This window comes from Muscardinus avellanarius (genome assembly GCF_963383645.1).
Source record: "Muscardinus avellanarius genome assembly, chromosome: 2".
Classification (NCBI taxonomy): domain Eukaryota; kingdom Metazoa; phylum Chordata; class Mammalia; order Rodentia; family Gliridae; genus Muscardinus; species Muscardinus avellanarius.
Window position 1 is genome coordinate 21,040,714 of NC_137787.1, and position 24,785 is coordinate 21,065,498.

At 46.5% G+C, this 24,785-nt stretch overlaps 1 protein-coding gene across 1 annotated transcript in view; it reads right to left on the reverse strand.

Moving 5' to 3' along the window:
• The window catches only part of ARPC2 (actin related protein 2/3 complex subunit 2), a 39,699-nt gene extending 34,294 nt beyond the window's left edge, over nucleotides 1–5,405 (reverse strand). The window contains exons 1-2 of the mRNA XM_080719843.1: nucleotides 5,367–5,405; nucleotides 5,073–5,154 (exon numbers count right to left, since the gene is read on the reverse strand). Of these exons, the coding sequence (XP_080575969.1) occupies nucleotides 5,073–5,146 (74 nt within the window). The 5' untranslated portion in view covers nucleotides 5,147–5,154; nucleotides 5,367–5,405. The remainder of the gene's footprint in view (nucleotides 1–5,072; nucleotides 5,155–5,366) is intronic.
• Between the last annotated feature and the right edge of the window lie 19,380 nt (nucleotides 5,406–24,785).

Genomic DNA, 24,785 nt, shown 5'->3' on the forward strand with positions numbered 1-24,785 from the left:
AAGGTTCTTGGTGTGTGGATATGGCAACAAAGGAATTCAATCAATTTGCCAGATTACTTCTGCCTTAACTGGGGGGTCTGGGTAGAAATTACTAAGTCAAAAGGCAATGCTGTTGATAAAACCTGTGCATGATGTTATTTGTGGTGTTGGGTAAAGCTTTTTAATCAACCACATTCTCTTGCAGGCTGTCAGGAAGACACTTTACTAATAATGAAGACATGTATATGGATAGTTCAAATAAGCCACTCTCCGGGATTGTGGCAGGAAAAAGAAGCAATTTGTTTAAAACCAAACTTTTTTTTTTTTAAGTGGTACTGGGGTGGAACCCAGAGGCTTTCTACCTCCGGGCTATACTCCCAGACCTATTTTATACTTTATTTGGAAACAGGGTCTCACTCAGTTGCTGAGAGCCTCACTAAGTAGCTGAGGCTGGCTTCGAACCTGCGTGATCCTCCTGTCTCAGCCTCCCAAGCGCGGGGATTACAAGCGTGCGCCACCACGCCCGGCTTAAAACCAATCTTAAACTTTGTCAGAACTGCCTCCAAATTAAAAGGTTATTGTGAGCCGGGTATGGTGGCATACACCTGTAATCCCAGTGTTTGGGAGACTGCAATAGGAGGATCACAGGTTCGAGGCCAGCCTCAGCAACTTAGCAATTCCCTCGGCAACTTCATTAGACCCTGTTTCAAAATAAAAAGGGCTGGGAGCGTAGCTTGGGGATATAATGGCCCTGGGTTCAATCCCCAGTACCACAAACATGCACACCCCAAAAGGTTGTGACCCAATATATTCTTAAGCAGTAATAGATAATAGAATTGCTTTACCCAGAAGAAGTTCAGACATTTATTTATTTATTTATTTATTTTGGTGTTCCTGGAAACCCTTCTACCTCTGGGCTACACTCCCAGACCTATTTTATACTTTTTTATTTTTGGAAACAGGAGGAACCTGCGTGATCCTCCTGTCTTTGTCTCCCAAGCACAGGGATTACAAGCATGTACCACCACGCCTGGCTAAGTTCAGACTTTTAGTAGGCTGTCACAGGCAAAAAGATCCAGTAAGATGATCTGAGAGGCATCATTAAAAAAAAAAAAAATCAACCTCCAGTAAGATGTATGACTACTATGCATCAATAAAAATATAAAAATAAATCAAACTCCAGTACTTGGGAGGCTTTGACAGGAGGACCACAGTTTCAAGGCTAACTGCAGCTACTTATAGTGAGGCCTTGTGCAACTTAGTGAAACCCTGTTTCAGAATAAAAACAACAATAATAAAAAATTGGGCTGAGGGTGGGGTTTCCATCCCCAGCACCACCAAAAAGAAAAAAAAAAAAAAAAAAAAAAGAAACCCTCAAAAGTAAAGATAGCGCAACTGTAATCTGAAGTATATGCCACAAAGTTACTTTTAAGATATCTCATGAAGCCTGGGATTATGTAGCTCAGCTGTAGCTCAGTGGTTAAGTGCTGTCTAGGACACAATGCCCTGTGAACACCCCAGCATTTGGTGGAGAGGGTGACAAGGATCTCATGCTTTCATTTTCAGTTAGCTGATCAGTGCTGTCAGCTGTGCAATAGAACATTCTGTAGAACAGAAACTTTCTACATCTGCACTGTCCAAATAGAGCAGCTACTAGATACACATGGAAACTGAACACTAGGAATATGGCTAGTGTGACCGAGGAACTCAATGTTACTTCACTTTTTTTTCCTCCTCCTCCTCCTCCTTCTCCTCCTCTCTCTCTCTCTCTCTTTTTTTTGTGGTACTGAGGATGGTGCCCAGGGACATTCTACCTCAGAGCTATATTCTTAACCTTATCTTGTTATTTTATTTTGAAACAAGGTCTCACTAAGTTGCACAGGGCCTAAGTAGCTGAGGCTGGCTGAGAGGTTGCCATCCTCCTGTCTCAGCCCCCAAGTACTGGAATTACAAACATGTGCCCGGCTCTCATTTTAATTTTTATTTAAATTTAAACAGCCACATGTAGTGAATGCCTATTGCAACACTGCAGAACTAGAAGATGTACTCTGGAAAAGGCTGCTCTGAACCATCATTTCCCCAACTGGTTTATTCTGAGAAGTGTAAAATGCAGGGTGGAGATGACCTCTTCCAGCAGGTTCCCACACTTGCAGAAGCCTCTCAAACCTCCAGGGTTTCTCCTCCAAGCTACTCCCTTGAACATCTTTCTCTGATCTCCACTCGAACACAATTCATCCCTTAGCTCTCCCACAGCTTTGCTAATATGGTCTCTCAGAAAGGCCTCTTTTTTTTTTCTTCTATTGATGATTAGTAATAAGCACTGGTAGAATCCCATAAATGTTTACGATAATCACACAAGTTACTCTTGTTGCAAATCTCCTACAGGCATGCCTCACCTTTTTTTTTTTTTCTCAGTACTGGTGATAGAACCCATGGGCATTCTACCTCTGAGCTATACTCCCGATCCTATTTTCCTTTTTTGAAACAGGGTCTCACTGAGTTGCAAAGGGCCTCCCTAAGTAGCTGAGGCTGGCCCTGAACCCCGATCCCCAGTCTGATCCTCAGGTCTCCGCCTCCTGGATGCTGGGATTACATGCATGCACCACCACACCCAGCTTCACCTTCTTAGTACAGCTGGAAACAGGCTTGCTTGGAAAGCAGGCCTCTCTTGGGTGGAACATTTACAGTCCTAAGAAAGCTTTACTTACTAGGCATAGTACCATGGTCTCTTTTCAAAGATTTAGAAAATAATTTTCAGCAGAACGGTTTTGTGCTCATTTATTTAAAGTGACATCTCAAAAGGGAGATGGGCCAGAATAAAAGACAAAGTTTACTAATCCCCTATATTCAGCAATGTTACAATGTATATCTTCATAAAAAATATCCTGAGCCCAGTGGTGGCCATACATGTAATTACAATACTTGGGAGGCTGAGATAGGAGGATTGCAGGTTTGTATCCAGTCTCAGCAATTTAGGTAGGTCCTCCACAACTTAGTGAGGACCTATTTCAAAATAAAAATAAAAGCCGGGTGTGGTGGCGTACTCTTGTAATCCCAGCATTCCGGAGTCTGAGACAGGAAGACTGCGGTTCACAACCGCCTCAGCTACTTAGTGAGGTCCTTTGCAACTCAGTGACACCCTGTTTTAAAGTAGAGAATAAAAAATAGGGCTGAGAGTGTAGCTTGGAGGTAGAATGCTCCTGGGTTCCATTCCCAGTACTGAAAAATAAATAAATAAATAAATAAATAAATAGGAGTGGGGGGTGTAGTTCAGAGGTAGAATGCCCCTGGGCTCAATCTCCAGCATCCCCCCTCAAAAAAATGTTCTGGTAATTAAACTTTATGACTTCCAAATTTGAGAGCCTATTTTAGTCCCTTTGAAAGGGTTAGCTGTTCTTCTTAAGAAGAGTTTTCTAAAAGAAAGAGTTAAGTCAAGTTTTGGATAATTGTGCCACATTTTGAAATCACAAATTACTAATACACAAATGTGAAATACTGCATCAAAAGGCATGACTGCACTTGAAACACACAACCACTTATCTTGTAGATCAGCTTATAACCACCCAGGTCTCATTCTTTACTAGTCTGGACTTGAGAATTCATTAAGATCAGTTGCGAAAATGCAGAAGTGAATCCAACTTCCTCCTATGTGTTACACTACTCAGAAAAAGTACATGGCAATCACCGAAAATAAGACCCTAGACTGATTCACTTTGAATATTTAAAACACAAAGGAACTGATTCAGAAAGGCCAAAGAGAAGCAGCAAGTCAGGCTAAAATAAAAGCATCCGCTGCTCCTGGCAGGTAACAGGACTGCCCACTGCATGCATACTTCAAGTAAGGTAGTGCTTTGTTTTACAGATAAAATCTGTGACCTTATAAAATAGGGCACACTGTATATTCAGTTTAAGCGGTGGGTTAGTGCTTTAATGCCTGCAAGCCACAAGCCTACTATGACCACCTAAAATTCCCCATCTATCTGCTTTCTTTTCCCTTCCATGGATCTCCAAGTACTCACCTTCCTATTTCTAGTTCCCAATTCACCAGAAAGTTTGTACTTATTTCCTAACTGTGAAATGAAACCAAGATGTAAATCGCCATCCTTACAGATGGGGAAATGAGGCAAAAGGACCACTGGCAAGCCCTTTAAGTTAGAAGCTAAAACCCAATACCTTCGCTCTGGTTTTAAATATATTCGAAAGGAAAAGCAGCTTTGAGGGAGAACGATGTTTGTCTCTGAAATGTGTCTGACTGAGAAGGCTGTCTCAGAATATGTCCCAAGTCCATCTTTAGAAGACCAATGTTAAAAAAAAAAAAGGTTATCTAAGAACTTCATAGAATCCGGAGGCTTAAGAGCTATCACTGGACCAGGATTATCACAGAAGAAATTGCAGACTAGGAGGTGTTTTGTATAAAAATTTAAAACACAAACAGATAAGGGCTGGATGGGGGGAGGTGGCGTGAAAGAGCATTAGAATCACGGAAGAAAGGTAAGGAAAAGAGTGGATGAAACGACCATTAGCTTTGCTTGAGAAATATATAACAAAATGGCCAGTGTCGCTCACAGGAGAGTTCGGGGAAAGGACGCTGGGGAGATGGCTTTTTTTCTGGCTGCAAGACTAGGTCTGCGTTCAGTCTTCCTCCTGCTCCTTCTAGAGGAGGTGGGGGTGGGGAACCTGAACGCCGGTGGTGATCCGGGCCGGTATCTTCTTCCCACCTCCATTCCTGGGGTTTCCTGGATCTCCTTCCAACCCAATCCCAAAGAGGCTCTCTCCAGATTCGGAACAATGACGGGAATACAGAAGCAAGTGGGTTCCCGGCTGCCCTCACGTCCCACAGGTCCCCGTGCTCAGGCCGGCACGCTGCGGTCCACTCGCTGCTTCCGCATCCCTGCTCCGAGCCTCTCCCCACGCATCTCTGCCCCTCACCCCACCGCGCCCAGCGGCCTCCCACGTCTACCCGGCCGGGGCAGCCCCTACGCCCTGCCCGGCCCTCCGTCTCTCTCCTCCAGGCTTGGGGGCTGGACGACACTGGGGTTCAACTGGGGTCAGCTCTGCCTCCCCCGCCACCCCCGGCCCGGGCGCGCGCTCACCCGGCGGCCGCGTTCTCGAACTTGAGCGCGAGCGTCTCTTCGATGATGCGGTTGTTCACCTCCAGCAGGATCATGGCGGCGGCTGCCCCGGGCAGGGGAAGGAGAAACAAGGGCCGGTGAGGGTGGGTAAGGGAGGGAAGGACAGAGGGAGCAGCCCCGCTGCCCCCTGAGGAGGGGGGCTGGGTGGGGTAGGAGGCTAGGGAGAGCGGAGAGGGGCCGAGGTGGGCAGGAGGGGAAGACGCGCGCCGGCCCGCTCCCGCACTGCCTGTGGAGACGCCCACCCACCCGGCAGACCTGGCCCCGAAGCCTGCACCCGCCTGCCGAGCCGCCGCCGCCGCTGCCGCCTCCCCGACCAGCCCGGTCCCCGCCCAGCCCCCGGCTCTCGCCGGCCACTTCCGCTCTCACACCCACTTCCGCTCGCCGCCCGGACGCGCGGCCCCGCGCAGCCATTTCCGCTCCGACGTCTCGTGCGCGCGCGCGCAGGCGCGCCCAGGGACCCGAGGCCGCGAGTGCGCGTGCGTGATGCCACTGCCCCGCCTCTATTTTCCCACAGAACCCCATCACGTGCGGCCTCTGAGAGCAGGTCTTCCGCGACCTGTCATTCCTCAAGTCCTGCCTCACTGTCCAGCTGTTCCCTCCCTCTCTTCTCTGAGGCCAGCTCTAGCTTGTTCGCTGTGGGTGTCCCTTTCCCGGACTAATGGTTATCTAGGGATACCATCATGGATTCATTTCAACAAATATTTAATGGGATCTTGCTCTGTGCTGGGGATGCAGTGGTGAATGAAATAGACAAGGACCTGCCTCCTGGAGTTAGTAGTCTAGTAAAGGAAACAATTTCTCAATTCTGTAACTGCTCATTGTTAAAAGGCAATGAAGAAGCCGGGAGTGGCAGTGCACACTTGTAATCCCAGCATTTGGGAGGCTGAGACAGGAGGATTGAGGTTCGAGGACAGCCTCAGCTACTTGGTGAGGCCCTTTGCAACTCAGTGAGACCCTATTTAAAAATAAAATATAAAACAGGGCTAGGGTGTAGCTTGGAGGTAGAATGCCCCTGGGTTCCATCCCCAGTACACACACACACACACACACACACACACACGCACACACACACGGCAATGAAGGAAAGGGATGAATGGTCATCTATTGGGCAACCTACAGGGCCGGTCTGGATTCCTGTCATGCCTCCACCTCTGTGCCTGGGGAGCTGCCTCGGGTGCTCTGGAATATTCTCAAGTTTTCCATTACTTCTGTTAGGAACATTTCTTCCTACTCATCTGCTTGCAGAATCTGAATTCATCTAGGTGGCACGTCTGTACCTTGTGCCTGTGTACCCTGTTTTGCATTTTCCTTCTTTTATGGAGAGTATAACAAACTTAGTAGAGTCCTTTCTGCATGCAGTGAAATGACTTTACTTAAGCCTGGCATGGTGGCGCAGGCTTGTAATCCCAGTGCTCGGGAGATTTAGGAGGATTGCAGGTTCAAGGAGAGCCTCCGTAAGTAGTCATTCTCACAACCTAATGAGACCCTGTTTCAAAATAAAAATAAAATAGGGCTGGGGGTATAGCTCAGAGGTAGAATGTCTCTAGACTCGATCTTCAGTACCACACACACACACAAAGAGAAATTACTTTTATTTTTTAGTATTGGGGAGGAGTTATTTAAAAATGAACAAAAAACCTAGTCCTATCATCAAAGCCCAGGCAGCCCTTTAGAGCAGTTTTTTTTTTTTTTTTTTTAGTACTAAAGATTTAACCCAGGGGCATTCTACCTCTGACTTACACTCCCAGCCTGTTTTTTATTTTTTTATTTTGAAACAGGGCCTCACTAAGTTGTGGAGATCCTCACTAAGTATCTGAGCCTGGCCTTGAACCTGCAATCCTCATGTTTCAGTCTCCCAAGTACTGGGATTACAAGCATGCACCACTACTCCTGGCTAAAGCAAAAAAAATTTTTTTCTAAAGACAGATTTTGAACCAGACATGATGACATACACCTGTTATCGCAGTACTTGGGAGGCTGAGACAGGATCGGAGATTCAAGCAAATCGTGAAACTTTTATTAACCTCCAGTACCAACAAAAATAAAATAAAAAATAAAAAAAATAGGGCTGGGGGTGTCGCTTGGAGGTAGAATGCCCCTGGGTTCTATCCCCAGTACTACAAAAAAAAAAAAAAAAAAAAAAAGCCAGGCATGGTGGCGTACATCTGTAATCCCAGTACTTGGGAGGCTGAGACAGGAGGATCCCAGGTTTGCAGCCAGCCTCAGCTACTTAGTGAGGGCCTCCACAACTTAGTGAGACCCTGTTTCAAAATAAAGAATAAAAAATCAAGCCGGGCGTGGTGGCGCACACTTGTAATCCCAGCATTTGGGAGGCTGAGACAGGATGACTGTGGTTCACAGACACCCTCAGTTACTTAGTGAGGCCTCTGCAACTTAGCGAGACTGTGCCTCAAAATAAAGAATAAAAAATAGGGCTGGGGGTGTCACTCGGAGGTAGAATGCCAGTGGGTTGCATCCTCAGTAACACACACACACACACACAAACACACACAAACACACACACACACAAGGGCTGGGGGTGTAGCTGGGAGGAAGAATGCACCTAGGTCCAATCCCAGGCAACACTAAATAAATAAATAAATAAATAAATAAATAAATAAATAAATAAATAAATATAAAAATAAAGTACAATAAGACTGGGAATGTAGATTGAAGGTAGAGTGTGTCTGGGTTCAATCCCCAGTAACAAGAAAAAAGAAAAGAAGAGAAAAAAGAGTCTAGCAATAAGGGATGGGATATGGCTCATTTACCTAATATCTGTAAGGCTCTGGATTCAATCCTTAACACTGAAAAAAATAAAAAGCATAGCCATATACTTTTCATATATTCAAATCTAATTTCTACTTTGTCTCTGGAGCCTGTCCCAGAGCCTGCCTTTCTTTTCTTTCAATCTGATTGGCCTTTCTCAAACTTGCGGTGCAATCTGTCCTTCTGATATTTTCCTACATTGCTATTCTGGGCTGGTTTTGTCTGTTTCCTAGGTCTCCTGTCTTCCTCTTTCTTGGCTAGTTCCTTGTTTTGCTTAAGCACCTCTTCTAGTAACTTCTTGCTAGAATTTGTGTATATCTGAGCTTCGTGTCTGTGCATGCCTGCAATCCCAGTACTTAGGAGACTGAGACAGGAGGATTGCAGGTTCCAGGCAGGCACCTGCTAACTTAGTAAGATTCTGTCTCAAAATAAAAAATGAAAAAGGCTGGGGGTGTAGCTCAGAGGTAGAACACCTTTGGTTCAACCCTAGTACCATACACACACACCCAAGAATCTTTGCATACTTGAAAATGTCTTTTTTAAAAAATTTGGTACTGACAGCCGGGCGTGGTGGCGCACGCTTGTAATCCCCGCGCTTGGGAGGCAGAGACAGGAGGATCGCGCAGGTTCGAAGCCAGCTGCGCTGGCGTTAGAGACCCTGTTTCAAAAATATAAAATAGGTCTGGGAGTGTAGCCCGGAGGTAGAAGGGCTTCCAGGAACCCCAGTACCACTAAAAAAAAAAAAAATATATATATATATATATATATATATATATAATAAAAAATTTGGTACTGACAATGGAACCCAGGGACATTCTACCTTTGAGCTACACCTCCAGCCCCATTTTATTCTCTTATTTTGAAACAAGGTCTCATGAAGTTGTGAAGGGCCTCACTATGTTGCTGAGGCTGGTGGTGAACTTGCGATCCTTCTGCCCCAGCTTCCTAAGTACTGAGATTACAAGCGTGCATCAACCTGCCTGGCTTGAAAATGTCTTAATTATATATACATTTTTTACGGTACTGGGGATGGAACCCAGGGGAAAATCTACCTCTGAACTATACTCCCAGCCCTGTTTTTTATTCTTTACTTTGAAACAGGGTCAGTAGCTGAGGCTGTCCATGAACCATGATCCTCTTGTCTCAGCCTCCCAAATTCTGGGATTACAAGTGTACACCGCCACACCCGGCTTGTCTTAATTATATTCTGACATTGATTTGTAGCTGTGCTGGATATTCAAGTTGGAAAAGAATTTCCCTTATCTTCTTCAAAATATTTCTCCATTTTCTTTTTTTTTCTCTCAGTACTGGGGATTGATCCCAGAGGCATTCTCCCTCCAAGCCCCATCCTTAGCCCAATTTTATTCTTTAAGACAGGATTTCACCATGTTGCGAAGGACTTCATTAAGCAGGTGAGGCTGAGGCTGGCCTTCAACCTGCAATCCTCCTGTCCCAGCCTCCCAAGTATTAGGATTACAGGTGTGTGCCACCACACCTGACTTGAAATAACTAATTGATAATGAGAAAAATTTTGTTTGGGTTCATGGTTTTGGAGGTTCCACCCTTATTGATTTGTAGCCCTGACAAAGTAGCACAGGTGCATGTGGGAAGCAAAGAGGAAGAGAAGGTGTGTCCTGATGATGTAAGGGATGACGTAAGCACCGCCCACTTACCCCTACCTCTTTTTTTTTTTTTTTAAAGAGGTAAATAAAGAATAGAAGAAATTGGGCTGGAGGTGTAGCTCAGCGGTAGAATGTCCCTGGGTTCCATCCCCAGCACCACAAAACAAACAAACTAACTAACTAACTAACCAACAGACAGAGGGATGGGCTTGGGAGGATGAGACTGGAAGATCACAGGTTCGAGGTCAGCCTTAACAACTTAATGAGGTCCTCAGGAACCTAATGAGACCCTGTTTCAAAATAAATAATAAGCCGGGCGTGGTGGCGCACGCTTGTAATCCCCGCGCTTGGGAGGCGGAGACAGGAGGATCGCGCAGGTTCGAAGCCAGCTTCACTGGCTTAGGAGACCCTGTTTCCAAAAAATAAAATAGGTCTGGGAGTGTAGCCCTGAGGTAGAAGGGCTTCCAGGAACCCCAGCACCACCAAAAAAAAAATAAATAAATAAGTAAATAAATAAATAATAAAACAGGGCTAGGGGGTAGTTTGGAGGAGCCTCTGGGTTCTGTTCCCAAATCCACAAACAATCAAACAAAACCCACTGGGGGGGGGGGGTGAAGGATTTTGTTACTGATCAGGAATGCTGGCTGGTGTTGGTTGTGGGTCTCAGTGCTGTCCAAGGCTGGCCGGCCTCTTCATCAATTCTTTTGCACTTTCCCTTAGGTCCAGGCGGCAGCTGCGGCTCTAGCGATCACAGAAAGGAACAATAAGGAAGAAAGAGGCGGCACCAAGCAGTTTTTCACTTTTGTTAGGAAAATTGTGATATTTTTCAGAGTTCTCTCTCCTCCTCCTCCTCCTCCTCCTCCTCCTCCTCCTCCTCTTTTTCTTCCTCCTCTTTTTCTTCTCCTCCTCCCCCTCCTCTTCCTCCTTTTTTTGGCAGGAGTTGACGAGATGGAACCCAGGGGTATTCTGCCTGCGAGCTACTCCCCCAGCCCTTTTTATTTTGAAACAAGGTCTCACTAAGTTTCAGAGGCTGGCCCCCAAACTGCAATCCCCCTGTCTCAGTCTTCCAGGTCCTGGGATCACAGGCTGATGTCACCATGTCCACCTCTCAGCAGACTTCTTAAGCCTCCTTGGCCAGAACCATATACACTTATACCACTGGATGCAAAGGGTTCCGGGAAAGTGGACAATAGGTTGCCGCACTTGGCTTAGACTGTCCTTATCAAGCTGAGGCCCTGCTAAGTGAGGACGGAAGGCTTAAGGCTGGTGGATAAACTGCCGTCTGCCTCAGGGGGATGTGCAGACCTGCAGACAGAGCAGCAGGGGGAGACATATGGCCCTGAAGAGAACCGCACACGGGCGTAACATCAGAGGGCGGTTCCGATCCCACGGTGACAGGCTGTACTTCAGTGCCTGTCCTTGCAAGGTGGCGAGATGATCTGTTTTCATCAACTCTCCTTTGACTTGAGCTCATCAGAGTGGGTTTCTGTTCATGACAGCCCTAGCAGAGTTTGGGCACATTATTTATTTATTATTTATTTATTTTTGCAGTACTAAGGGATGGAACCCACCTGCATTCTACCTCTGAGCTACAGCCCAGCCCTATATATATATATATATATATATATATATATATATATATATATATATATATATATTTTTATTCTTTATTTTGAAACAGAGTCTCACTGAGTTGCAAAGGGCCTCACTAAGTAGCTGAGGCTGTCTGCAAACCGAGATCCTCCTGTCTCAGCCTCCCAATTGCTGGGATTACAAGTGAGTGCCACCACGCCCGGCTCCTTATTAGTATCTTTATTTTCCTAAGAGGAGAAAAGAGGCTCTGAGTGGGGTGAGTTGCCCAGCTTCAACGACTGTAACCTAGGTTCCTAACGACCAGCACGTTCTTCATGCTGTCTATCTTTAAAAGGGAAGTGTTTGTTCTCTAAATAGCACCAAGCGGACAAAGGAAATAAACAAGAGAGATGGAGTTCCCTCCGGGGCCGTCAGTTCACCCACTGGCTCCGTCCCTGGATTGAGTCAGAAGGCGGGAGGCAGTCAGTCTCTGTTAAGAATCTGGGTCCTGAAGATCTGGGGAATGTTTAGCTTTCTGCTTATCTATTTCTAAACTTTACGGTGTAATTTATTGTCCTGATTACAACTTAACATGTTCGGAAGATGGGAGACATTCAAGTCACGGATGCATGCGAGAAGCCCGAGAGAAAACAAGTGCTTCTGGGAGCTGTGTCCCTCCGCCTTCTCACGCCATGGTCTCCTTGAGACGATGACCTCGGCCTCTGTGGTTTTATGACCACTGAGGTGGTGCTGGCTCTCCACATGGCAGAGCTCGCTTTTCGGTGACTTCCTGGTGGAGCCGACATCCCGCTCCCTCGGGAGTGGTCCAGCCGTCCAGGCCGGAAGTCCTCGCCCAGGCCAGCTCGCTCGAGCTCCCTCCTCGCCCTCGGCGGACTGTTCATCAGTCTGTTCCTTTTCACAGGGCGGGGCCGCAGTCTCCGGCTCAGTGCTTTCCTGGGGGTTGGAAAACACAGGGTGCTTGTTAATCATGGAGATTCCCAGCCTCTTCTAGGCTCCGATGCCGAGTGCCCCAGGCGATTCCTCTGGGCGGGTCCTTGCTCTTCTCCCTTACCTAGGTCTCCTGCCAACCAACTACATTCTGCTGTAGAAGTAGCTTCCTAAATGTCCCAGTGAGCCAGGCGTGGTGGCGCACGCTTGTAATCCCAGCATTTGGGAGGCGGAGACAGGAGGATCTCCCAGGTTCTAAGGCAGCTTCGCGCCGGCTATTTAGTGAGGCTCTTGGCAACTTAGTGAGACCCTATTTCCAAATAAAATATAATATAGGTCTGGGAGTGTAGCCCAGAGGTAGAAAGCCCCTGGGTTCCATCCCCAGTACCACACACACACACACACAAAAAAAAAAAAAAAAAAAAAAAAGAAATAAAATAAATTAAATATGCCAGTGGCTGTTCGCAGCACAAAACTCACACTCTGTAGCATGGCCAATAGGGTGTGATTTGGTCTCCACCTCCCTCCCCAGCCTCATCTGCTTTCCTTGGGCTCTAATAATACAAGCTGTTTTTGTTCTGTTTGTTTGTTTTTGCAGGTCTGGAGATGGAACCCAGGGGCATCTGGCCTCCGAGCCACACCCCCCTGCCCTATTTTTATTCTTTATTTTGAAACAGGGTCTCACTAAGTTGCGAAGGGCCTCACTAAGTAGCTGAGGCTGTCCGCAAACTGTGATCCTCCCGTCTCAGTCTCCCGAATGCTGGGATTACCAGCGTGCGCCACCACGCCCGGCTGCAAGCAATCTGTTAACAATGAGGATCCCATGTTCTTTCACGCTCAATGCCTTTGCATATGCTGTTCGTTCTGGCCGAACAGCCCTCCTTTCCCAGGTCTACCTGGAAAACCATCCACCCTGCAAGACTCAGTTCAAGTGGTTCCTTTTATTTTGGGAGGCCTTGTCTTGCCATCCTTGTAGCTTGAACATACATTGATTATTGCAGTTACCCCACTGGCTCCTCTGCGGCAGAGACTTCTTGGCCCACAAGTGCAGTTAGCGTTTGTCATAGTAGGTGCTCATTATACCTGATGGTTACAGATAGCTTTTCTTAAGTGAGAGGAAACTTAATGAAAGCAAATAGGGTGGTTTCCAAGTGGGGCACGATGATGCATCCCTGTAATCCCAGTAGTTGGGAGGCTGAGACAGGAGGATTGTAGGTTTGAGGCCAGCCTTGGCTACTTAGTGAGACCCCCAGCAACTTATTGAGACTCTATATCAAAATAAAAAGTAAAATAGGGATGGAGGTGGGTGTAGCCCACAGGTAGAGTGCCCTTGGTTTCAATACCTAGTACAAAAAAAAAAAAAAAAAAGAAAAGAAAAAGAAAAAGAAAAAAAAATGGCGGGGAGACTTTCAATTTCCCTGTGAGTTGAAATTTGGAAGGTTTTTGTTTGTCTTTTGTGGGGCTGAGGGATGAACTCAGCCTCGTGCATGCAGAGTACATGCTCTCCCGCTGAGCTACATTCCCAGCCCATTGAGAGTTTCTTGATGTGAAAATCAGCCATCACTTTATGTGTTTACATCCATAAAGCCAATAAATTACACTGTGTAACACTAATAAATGCCTGCCCGGGTACCGGTACAAGGCGGCAACTCCGCATTCACCACCGGACTTCAGCAGCGGACGAGGAAAATGAGGCTCGGAGTGAATTAGTTCGTGCGAGGTCACAGAGCTGGCAGCAGTGACACTGCTTCTGTGACAGCATGAGATAGGACTTTGATTTCCATCTGTGGTTCAGGACTCAAAATTCCTTCCCCAAGGTAGGCGAGACTTGTTTTCCCCAAGGCAGGTCATCAAAACTCTAATCTCCCCGTCTATTTTCTTTTTGTCCTGGAGCTGGTCAGAAAGAAATGCGCTGGCCTTTTCCAGTCACATTGTATGTCATAAGACCTCATTCCACAGGGTCCCTGCCCTACCCCCTGGAGGGAGGTTGCTGCACGGTGGGCCAAGAGGAATCTGAACAGACAGGCCTCCATGGCTTAGGAGCCTGGAGCCTCGGGGAGGAACAATCAGCCAATGCAGTGACGTCTCTGTAAACACCCAAAAGCATGTGGGCGCTGTGGCACACCCCTGTAATCCCAGTTACTCGGAAGACTGATGCAGGAGGATCACAAATTCCAGGCCGTTCTAGTGAGACCCTGAAAAAAACCCAGCTTCAGTGGCACGTGCTTGTAATCCTAGTACTTGGAATTGCTGAGACAGGAGGATCGCAGGTATGCGGCCAGGCTCAACAATTTAGAGGCTTAGTGAGACTCTGTTTCAAAATAAAAAAATAAATTGGGCATGGTGACGCATCCTGCAATCCCAGTACTTGGGAGGCTGAGACAGGGAGATTGCAGGTTTGAGGACGGCCTTAGCAAGTAGTGAGACTCTCATCAATCTAGTGAGACCTTGTTTCAAAATAAAAAAAAATAAAATCTAGGCAGCCGGGCGTGGTGGCGCAATATTTGGGAGAATGAGATAGGAGGATTGTGGTTCTCAGAAAGCCTCAGCTACTTAGTGAGGCCCTCTTCAACTCAATGAGATTCTGTTTCGAAATAAAGAATAAAAAATAGGGCTGGGGCTGTAGCTCCATGGTAATGCCTCTGGGTTCTATCCCCAGTCCTGCAAAAACAAACGCCAAACCAAAACAAAACAAAAAAAACTGGTGTTGGTGGTGCCTTGCCTGTAATCCCAGTACTTGGGAGGCTGAGATAGGAGGATCCTAGGCTTGAGGGCAGCCTCAGCAAGTAGTGAGATTTTCATCAACCCAGTGAGACCCTATTTTAATAATAAAAATAAAATAGGGTTTGGGGTGTATCTCAGAGGTAGAATGCCTCTGAGCTCAATCCTTGGTACCCAAATAAATACAAATATAAAAGAACAGGGCTGGTGTGTGTAGCTAAGAGATAGGAACTGCTCCACCTCCTGCATCAGATTCAATCCCCAGTGCTACAGACACAAAAATAATGAGGACTGGGGACGCAGCTCAGTGGCAGAGAGCCCCGGGGTTCAATATCCAGGACTACAAACAAAACAAAACAGGAAACAAAAAGCCAAAACCAAAGCACCCCAAAACGGATGAAGTTCAACATTGAGGGGGCCTGGAGGCTGGGGTGTGGAGAGTATGGCAGCTCCATACCCTCCCCATAGCGCTGCCTCTGCCTGCTTCCCTTACACCCCCATCTGTGATGCTGGGGCTCAAACCCAGGCCTCGCGTCTGCCAGGCAAGTAGTCTACCACTGAGCTATACTCCCTCACTACTACCATTTCTTCTTTTCTCCTCCCCCCCCTCCTCCTCCTCCTCCTCCTTCTTCTTCTTCTTCTTCTCTGTCAATTGAACCCAAAAGCATTCTACCACTGAGATATAACCCCAGCTCTTTTTGAAATTTATTTTGAGACAGGATCTCGCTAAATTGCCCAGGCTGGCCTCAAACTACCTACCTACCTTTCTTCCTTCCTCCCTCCCTCCCTCCCCCTTCCTTCCTTCCTTCCTTCCTTCTTTCTTTCTTTCTTTCTTTCTTTCTTTCTTTCTTTCTTTCTTCGGTACTGGGGATGAAACCCAGGGGCATTCTACCTCTGAGCTACTCCCCCAGACTTATTTTTTATTCTTTATTTTGAAACAGTGTCTCACTGAGTTGCAGAGGGCCTCACTAGGTAACTGAGGCTGTCCGTGAACCGCCATCCTCCTGTCTCAGCCTCTCGAATGCTGGGATTACAAATGTGCACCACCACGCCCGGCTGAAATCTTTTTATAAGGTTTTTACAAATATGTACTCCTGTATAATCCCGACTCCCATCAATACAGACATCACCCTCCTCCCTACAAATCCCATTGTCTACCCCTTTTATTTATAGCCAACGTAGATTTAATGTGATCAATTTGTGCTTTCTTTTCTCAATTTTTTGTTATAAAAATACTCTTAGCTGTAACCCAGTAGGCATTTTTCCAATTAGCTAGCCTTGCTGCTGTAAGCTGCGGTGACTTGTCCCAGGACCCAATCCTCTTTCTGTCCAGCATCTGTAATGGCTTAATAACCCCCCTTCTTTTTGCAGTGCTGGAGATCCAGCCCCAGCCCTCAATAATCCCTCTTCTTTTAGAGATGCCTCGGTCCCGAGAGCTGTGGTTGAACATTTGCCTCTTGGTCCTTTGTGCCCTAAGAGCAATTCCAAACACTTGTATGAAGGGCCTGCACCTTCCTAGGCACCACAGAAACCTCATCTCCTAGGTTTACATTTCACTCTGGTAGTGAACACTCAAAAGCTAGGGGTGTGATTCAGAGGTAGAACTCTTCTGGGTTCAATCCCTGGTAACCCCTTTCCCCGGCCCCCAACGACAAAACAAAACAAAAACCAAAACAAAATGAGACCTTTGGTTTGGGGAATGTCTCCAAGTGGTAAAGCTTGTATTTAGTACACGTAATGCCCTGGGTTCGAGCCCCAGCACGACATAAAGGGGGAAAAAAAGCCCTTTGATTTATAATTCAGTTGACATAAACCCATCCTCCTGCTAGAAGGACCTCTTCCAGTCCACATGCCACAGGCCTGATTCAGCCTGCAGAAGGGATTCTTTGACCACACGGGATTGTTTTCTGTTTGTTCATTTCAATTAGAATTGATTTCTGGTGTTTAGAAGGACAGCTGTGGGACTGGAGGGCAGTCCCTAAGAAGTATCACTGCTTCTTATTGGTAGGGGTTGGAAGCAGGATGTGGCGGTGTCTGGGGATGAGGGGTGGTTGTGACAGGATTTAAGGTTTTAATATACATTCTAGAAAGTGCAAAAGTCCGATCAGTTTGGCCAGCAGCTGGTAGCTGATTAATCTTCCTTCTCTCTCCTCCTCCATCCCCTAGTCTTTGTGATTAAATTGAGGACATCTTAGAATTTTTTTTCTTATCACCAGAATGCCCGCTTTGAAAGGAAAGGAGAGTGTAGGCAGCTAGACAGACCAGGGACAGGAAAGAGACAAGGACCAAGGGCTGATTTGGAGACAAATCTGGAACAGAGGGACTAAAGGGAACAATATCCTCTACGCTTAGCACCCAGAAACATGTTGCCTGGATCAGCTGAAGGCCCCTCAGCTCTGTGGGCAGAAGTAGAGACAGATCCTGCCAGAGACATAGAACCACAGTGGCCAGAGCTCATGGCAGGCTGCTCAGCGGCACCAGACTGCTGCTGCCAGGCTCAGGTTATTACTTTATTTGCATTTCAAAATTATTCTTTACGTTTAAAATGTATTATGGAGCCAGGCATGGTAGCACATGCTTATGATCTCAGTACCTGAGAGGCTGAGACAGGAGGATTGCAGGTTCAAGGATAGACTCAACAAGAAATGAGACTCTCAGCCGGGCGCGGTGGCGCACGCTTGTAATCCCAGCATTTGGGAGGTTGAGACCGGAGGATCGCGGTTCGCGGACAGCCTCAGCTACTTAGTGAGGCCCTCTGCAACTCAGTGAGACCTGGTTTCAAAATAAAGAATAAAAAATAGGGCAGCGGGTGTAGCTCGGAGGTTGAATGCCCCTGGGTTCCATCCCCAGACCCGCAAAAAAAAAAAAAAAAAAAAAAAAAAAAAAAAAAAAAAGAAATGAGACTCACCAACCCATTGAGACCCTGTTTCAAAAAAAAAAAAAACCTAGCCGGGCGTGGTGGCGCACGCTTGTAATCCCCGCGCTTGGGAGGCAGAGACAGGAGGATCGCGCAGGTTTGAAGCCAGCCGCACGCGCTGGTTTAGGAGACCCTGTTTCCAAATAAAAATATAAAATAGGTCTGGGAGTGTAGCCTGGATGTAGAAGGGCTTCCAGGAACCCCAGTACCACCAAAAATTAATAATAATAAATAAAAACAAAATAAATACTGGGCCTGGTGGTGCACGCTTGTAATCCCAGCATTTGGAAGGCTGGGATAGGATCGTGGTTCAAGGACAGCCTCAGCTACTTAGTGAGGCCCTTTGCAACTCAGTGAGACCCTGTTTCAAAATAAATAATAAAAAAATAGGACTGGGGGTGTAGCTCAGAGGTAGAATGTCCCTGGATTCCATCCCCAGTACTGCCAAAATAAATAAATAAATAAATAAATAAATAAATAAATAAATAAATAAAAAATAGGGTTAGGGATGTATCTCAGAGACAGAATGCCCCTGGGTGGTTCTGTCCCCAAAACCACATAGACACACACACACACACACACACACACACACACACACGTATTATTGAAATAATTTTACATATTTCAAGAAATATTAAAAGCTATTAATGAAAAGTCTTCTTCCCACCTGTCTTCCATCTGCCTAGTTCCACTCACAGCCCCTCCGCCCCCAGTAACCCAGCCGTGTGGTTTATTTTTACTGCAGCCAAGGATCTGACTTTGGCAGCTGAGTCTGTCAGACAGAATGTTGACTGTGTGGGTTGGGCTACATAGGGTAGAGCTTGGTATAGTTGGCCTAGGGGAAGAGAAAATAAGCAAACCTACATCAAAGACACATAAACATTTGTTAGAACTCAGCGGGACGTAGCACACGCTTGTAATCCCAGCATTCGTGAGGCTGAGACAGGAGGATCTGGGTTCACGGTCAGCCTCAGCTACTTAGGCCCTCTGCAACTTAGTGAGACCCTGCTTCAAAATAAAGAATAAGCCGGGCGTGGTGGTGTACGCTTGTAATCCTCACGCTTGGGAGGCTGAGATAGGAAGATTGCAAAAGTTTGAAGCCAGCCTCAGCTACTTACTGAGGCTCTCAGCAACTTAGTGAGACCCTGTTTCCAAATAAAGTATAAAAAATAGGTCTGGGAGTATAGCCTGGAGGTAGAAAAGCCCCTGGGTTCCACCCCCAACACCACATACACACACAAAAGAATAAAAGAACAGGACTGGGGGGTGTAACTTGGAGGTAGAATGCCCTTGGGTTCCATTCCCAGTACCGCAAAAAAAGAAAAAAAATTTCTTAGAACTCGCAAGAACCTTGCTTCATGAACACGTAAGAGAGCGCTACCAAAGAAGGGGACTGGTCCACACAGTGACCCGGTGCTTGTTATGGATGGAAAACTTGGATCCTTCCCCAATTAATTCAAATATTGAAGCTTTAAATACTTCAAGCGCCCCAATATGATGGTGTTTGGAAATGGGGCCTTGGAGTGGTCATTAGGTTCAAATGAAGGCATAAGGGTGGGGCCCAAGATGGGATTAGTGTCTTTATAAAGAGAACAGGCCAGAGCTTCCCTCCCCTGCACGTGTGTACAGAGCACGGGACATAAGACAGCTTCAGGAGCTCATAAGCAACTTGTTTGGACAGTATATGGCTCAGACTAACACGCCTGTACTGAGTTAATGGACCCGTGGGTTACAAATTTCTTCTTGCATCTGATCGACTTATGTCATCAATACATTTGTGGTTACTAACAGGCATCCTGTAAGGTTAGACAAGCCTGCCAAGGACACTTGACAGCACCTACGGAGTCTTAGAAAAGGGCAGCCTTTTCAATACATAGGGCGCTGAGCTATTGCTTACGCCATAGTGAGTCTGCCATGTGTTCGACTCAAACCCAGTGACTTAGCTCCGGCCCTGCTCTTGGCTGGCTGAGGGTCAGTGCTACTCTTCAGCCTTCTAGATACCCAGACCAACCTTGGAATCTCCTCTATTCCTGGGCTTGGTTCTTCATTCCTTCTCCCTGCTTGTTTGTATTTGCTAATAATTTGAAGTGCTCGAATGATAGAACTTGTATATTGTCTAGTATGCTTCTTTGACATAATTTGTTAGTCTAGTAAACCATTAGAATTGTTAGAAGTATTAGTATGAGTGCCGGGCGTGGTGGTCCACGCTTTTAATTCCAGTTCTTGGGAGGCTGAGAAAGGAGGGTCTCAGGTTCATGGCCAGCTTCAGGTACTTAGTGAGGCCCTCTGCAACTCAGTGAGACCCTGTTTCAAAATAAGGAATAAAAAATAGGGCTGGGGGAGTAGCTCGGAAGTAAAATGCCCCCTGGTTCAATCCTTAAGAAGTGTTAGTGTGAAGTGTACCATTGGATGTTCAGAGTTAATCACCTTTGGTAGAGCAGCTGCCCAGCATCTGAAACTCACTTAACTTAGAGAATTCCCTAGTAATATTCTGTGTGCTTTAACCTTGAGTGTTGACTAAGCCTTGAGACATTGTGGAAAGACACAAATCATGTGTGATGTGACTTATCGGTTTTAGGACCTGTCACCGTTGTTATGACAACAAGTGGACACATCCAGAAGGCAGCCCTCACCAGAACCCACCCATGCTGGCACCCTGAGCATAGCTTTTCCAGGCTCCAGAACTGGGAGAAATACATTTCTGTTAAGTCCCCCAGTCTATGATATTTTTGCATAGTAGCCTGAGTTGGAGGACCAAGAAGTGAGTTCCAAGAAAACTGAAAAAGTTTTCAGTCCTCCGAAACTTGGATTAAAAAAAAATTTTTTAAGGTACTGAGGATGGAATCTAGGGGCATTCTACCTCACCCAGCCCTGCTTTTTATTCTTTATTTTGAAACAGGGTCTCACTGAATTGCAAAGGGCCTCCCTAAGTAGCTGAGGCTGTTTGTCTAAATGTGATATGCTTTTAAGTGGGTAACTCAAAGTCTGAGAACCTTCTGGAGGAAGAGGAAGGGTCTGCGCATTGGAAAGGGGGTTGGACCTAGGGACACAAGTGGTAAATGCTTGAGTTCTGTGGCAACTTGAATAATTTGGGAGCACAGGTGATACATGGTTCACCTATTCCGTTTAAACTGCTCACACTCTGGTATTGCTACACTTATCTGGGAGGTCTTTTGGGGAGAATGATGTATGTAAACAAGTTTCTAACCTTAAGTTGTGTGTTAGTTTCTAGACGTGGGCTGCCCAGCCCAGTTCACAATTGTGTGCAGCTACGGGGCAGCCGGACTTCCCAGTGGTTTACTTGCTGTCCCTCTTCAGTGATTTGGTTTGCTTTGAAGACAATGCTGCCCTCTCCTGGACTGGTCTTGAAATCACAGCCTCTGGCCTCCAGCGGTGGTGCGTGTCTTCTTTTCTCCTCCATCTCAGGTGTCACTGGAATAAGCTCGGCTTTGGTAAATAATTTCTTACAGCTGTGGGGGCTGCACTTTCCTTTCATTGTTATTTCCTAGAAGCTGGAGGTGAGAGACACAAAGAGTAAATCACTAGTGCATCTTCCAGTTTCTAGAAATAGAATCCATTTTTCTCTGGGTGTGGTGGCGCACGCTTGTAATCCCAGCTCTTGGGAGGCTGAGACAGGAGGGTTGCACAGGTTCAAAGCCAGCCTCAGCTACCTAGTGAGGCTCTCAGCAACTCAGTGAGACCCTGTTTCCAAATAAAGTATAAAATAGGTCTGGGAGTATAGCCCGGAGGTAGAAACCCACTGGGTTTCTACACACACACACACACACACACACACACACACACACACACCTGTTTTTCTTTTGAGTTTCTTTCTGTAACATCACCATCACCATCTACACCACCACCACCACCACCACCACCACCACCACCACTCTGTTTCCAAGTGATAAAATAAAAAGGCTGGGGATATAGCTTAGAGGTAGAATGACCCTAGGTTCCATCCCCAGAAGTGTAAAAATAAAATAAAATAAAATAAAATATAGCATCTCACTGAGTGCAGAGGTTGGCCTCTAACTGCGACCCTTCTACCTCAGCCTCCTGAGTGGCTGAGGTCACAGGTGTGCTCCACTGCACCTGGCTTGCAACGACGTTTATTGCACTCCTCACTTCCTGAGCTGTCTCCTAGAAACTTGGGATACAGTGGTCAAAATAGATAAGGATCCCAGTCGTTCTGCCGCTCATAATCTCAAGAAGAGGGAGAGAGAAACAAAAAGCAACAGGCTGTATGATATGCAAGCAAAGTCTGGTATGTTATGTGATGCTAAGTGTGGAGGGAAAGAACAAGGTTTAAACCCAGAGCAGGGTGAGGAACATCAGGAGGGCCGGGGAGGTGCGAGCGCAGACAGGTGAGCGGGTGGGTCACCAGGGCAAGGCAGCGTGCGGAGGTACTGGGGATGTGAGGGAGCTGCAGGGTATGGAAGGAAGAGCTCTTGGAGCAGAGAGAACAGATGAGTCTGTGCCCCAAGGCAGGAGAGGAGCCAGAGGGCACAGCAGGAAGATGTTTCAGGTTGAATCGTGTCCCTTTCCCACAGTCATATGTTGAAGTCCTCACCCCAGGGCCCCAGAATGTGATCTGTTTGGAATTAGTGTTGTTGCAGATGTAACTTGTTAACATGTGGCCTTTAGAGGGGCCCCGGACCCAATCCGACCTGTGTCTTCACGGAAAGGGGAGATTTGGACACAGACCTGTGGACACAGGGAGAATGCAGTGTGGAGACCAGAACAGAGACTGGGGAAGCTCCGACAGGCAGTGCCAACAACTGCCAGCAAACCCCGAGGAGCTGGGGAGGGGAGCGAAGCCGCAGACGGTCCTGCACAGTCCTCAGAAGAAACCAGCTCTGTGCACACCTCGATCTCGGGCTTCTAGCCTCCCACACTGTGAGACAGTGGATCTCTGTTGTTTAGATCCCTCAGTTGGTGGTCTTTGTTATAGCACCCAAATACAGAGGGGCGATGAGGTGGGATAGAGGCAGAGGGCGGGGGAGAGAGAAAGTAAATGGTTTTGAAGGCCAATTAAGGAGCTTTTATCAAATTTACTTTTTTTCCCCGCTGGGCGAGGTGGTGCACACTTGTAATCCCCGCGCTTGGGAGGTGAAGACAGGAGGATCGCGCAGGTTCGAAGCCAGCCTTGCTGGCTTAAGAGACCCTGTTTCCAAATAAAAATATAAAATAGGTCTTGGAGTATAGCCCGAGAAGGATTCCATCCCCAGTACCACCAAAAAAACAAAACAAAACAAAATACAAAAAACCCCCTTTTTTCACGAAGTAGGTTTTATTCTAACAATTCAAATATTATTCAACATCAGAATGCCATTAATTTCCAGGGTAATATATCTGAGAAGAAAAAAAAAGACATCTATTTTCTTTTGAAAGGAGAAAGTCTTTGGGAAAATTAAAACTTATTTCTGATTTAAAAACTCAAGCCAGCGTGTGGTGGTTCACACTTGTAACATCAGTACTTGGGAAGATGAGATAAGAGGATCACAGGTTCGTGGCCAGCCAAAATAAAGAATAAAAAATAGGTCTGGGGGTGTAGCTCAGAGGTAGAATGCCCCTGGGTTCCATCCCCAGCACTGGAAACAAGAACAAAACCCAAACAAACAAACAAACACCCAACAAGCCGGGTGTGGTGGCGCACGCTTGTAATCCCAGTACTTGGGAAGCTAAGACAGGAGGGCCGCAGGTTCTTGGCCAGCCTCAGGTACTTAGTGAGGCCTCCGCAACTTAGTGAGACCCTGTTTCAAAATAAAGAAGAAAAAAAATAGGGCTGGAGGTGTAGCTCTGAGGTAGAATGCCCCTGAATTCAATATCCAGTACCACACACACACACACACACACACACACACACCAAAAACTCAGCCGGGTGTGGTGTTGCACACTTATAATCTGTAATCTGAGTATTTGGGAAGCTGAGGCAGGAGAATCACAGGTTCAAGGCCAGGCTCAGCAACTTTGTGAGACCCTATTTCAAAATAAAAGAATAAAACATGACTGGGCATATAGCTCAGAGGTAGAATGTCCCTGGCTTCAATTCCCAGTACCTTAAAAAATAAATAAATAAATAAATAAATAAATAAACTCAAGCTGGGTGCGATGGTGCATGCTTGTAATGCTAGTACCTGAGAGGCTGAGACAAGAGGATCGCAAGTTTGAGGCTAGTCTCAGCAATTTAGCTAGATCCTGTTTCAAAGTGAAAAATAAAAAGGGCTGGGGATGTATCTTGGAAGTAGAATGCCCTTGGGCTTGATCTTCAGCACAAATAAAATAAACTCAAGTACAGTGGATAACAACTTTAAAAGCAACTATTAAGACGGGGATGGTGGTGCACGCTTGCAATCCCAGGACTTGGGAGGCTGAGACAGGAGGATTGCAGATTCGCAGCCAGCCTCAGCTACTTAGTGAGGTCCTCTGCAATCTAGTGAGACCCTGTTTCAAAATAAAAAATAAAAGATAGGGCTGGGGTTGGAGCTTGGAGGTAGAATACTCCTGGGTTCAATCCCCAGTACTGAAAAAAAAAGGGCAACTAATAACTCCAGATTTTATTTGGAGTAAATTTTATTTAGTTAATTTTATTTGCCCAGTGTGTGTGTGTATGTGTGTGTGTGTGTGTGTGTGTGTGTGTGTGTGTGTGTGTGGTACTGGGTGTGGAACCCAGAGGCTTTCTACCTCCGGGTTAAACTCCCAGACCCATTTTATATTTTATTTGGAAACAGGGTCTCACTAAGTTGCTGAGAGCCTCACTAAGTAGCTGAGGCTGGCTTCGAACCTGTGCGATCCTCCTGTCTCAGCCTCCCAAGCGCAGGGATTACAAGCGTGTGCCACCACGCCCGGCTTATTTGCCCAGTTTTTCCATGATCTTTTCTTTCTGATCCAGAATCTGATGTAGGGTGCCACAATGCATTTAGCTGTCAGGTCTCTCCTGTCTTACCTCCTGTGGATTTGACCTCCAAGCCACATCCTCTGCCGTATTTTTATTCTTTATTTTGAAACAGGGTCTCACTGAATTGCAAAGGGCCTCACTAAGTAGCTGAGGCTGTCCGCGAACCACGATCCTCCGGTTTCAGCCTCCTGAATGCTGGGATTACAAGCGTGTGCCACCACGCT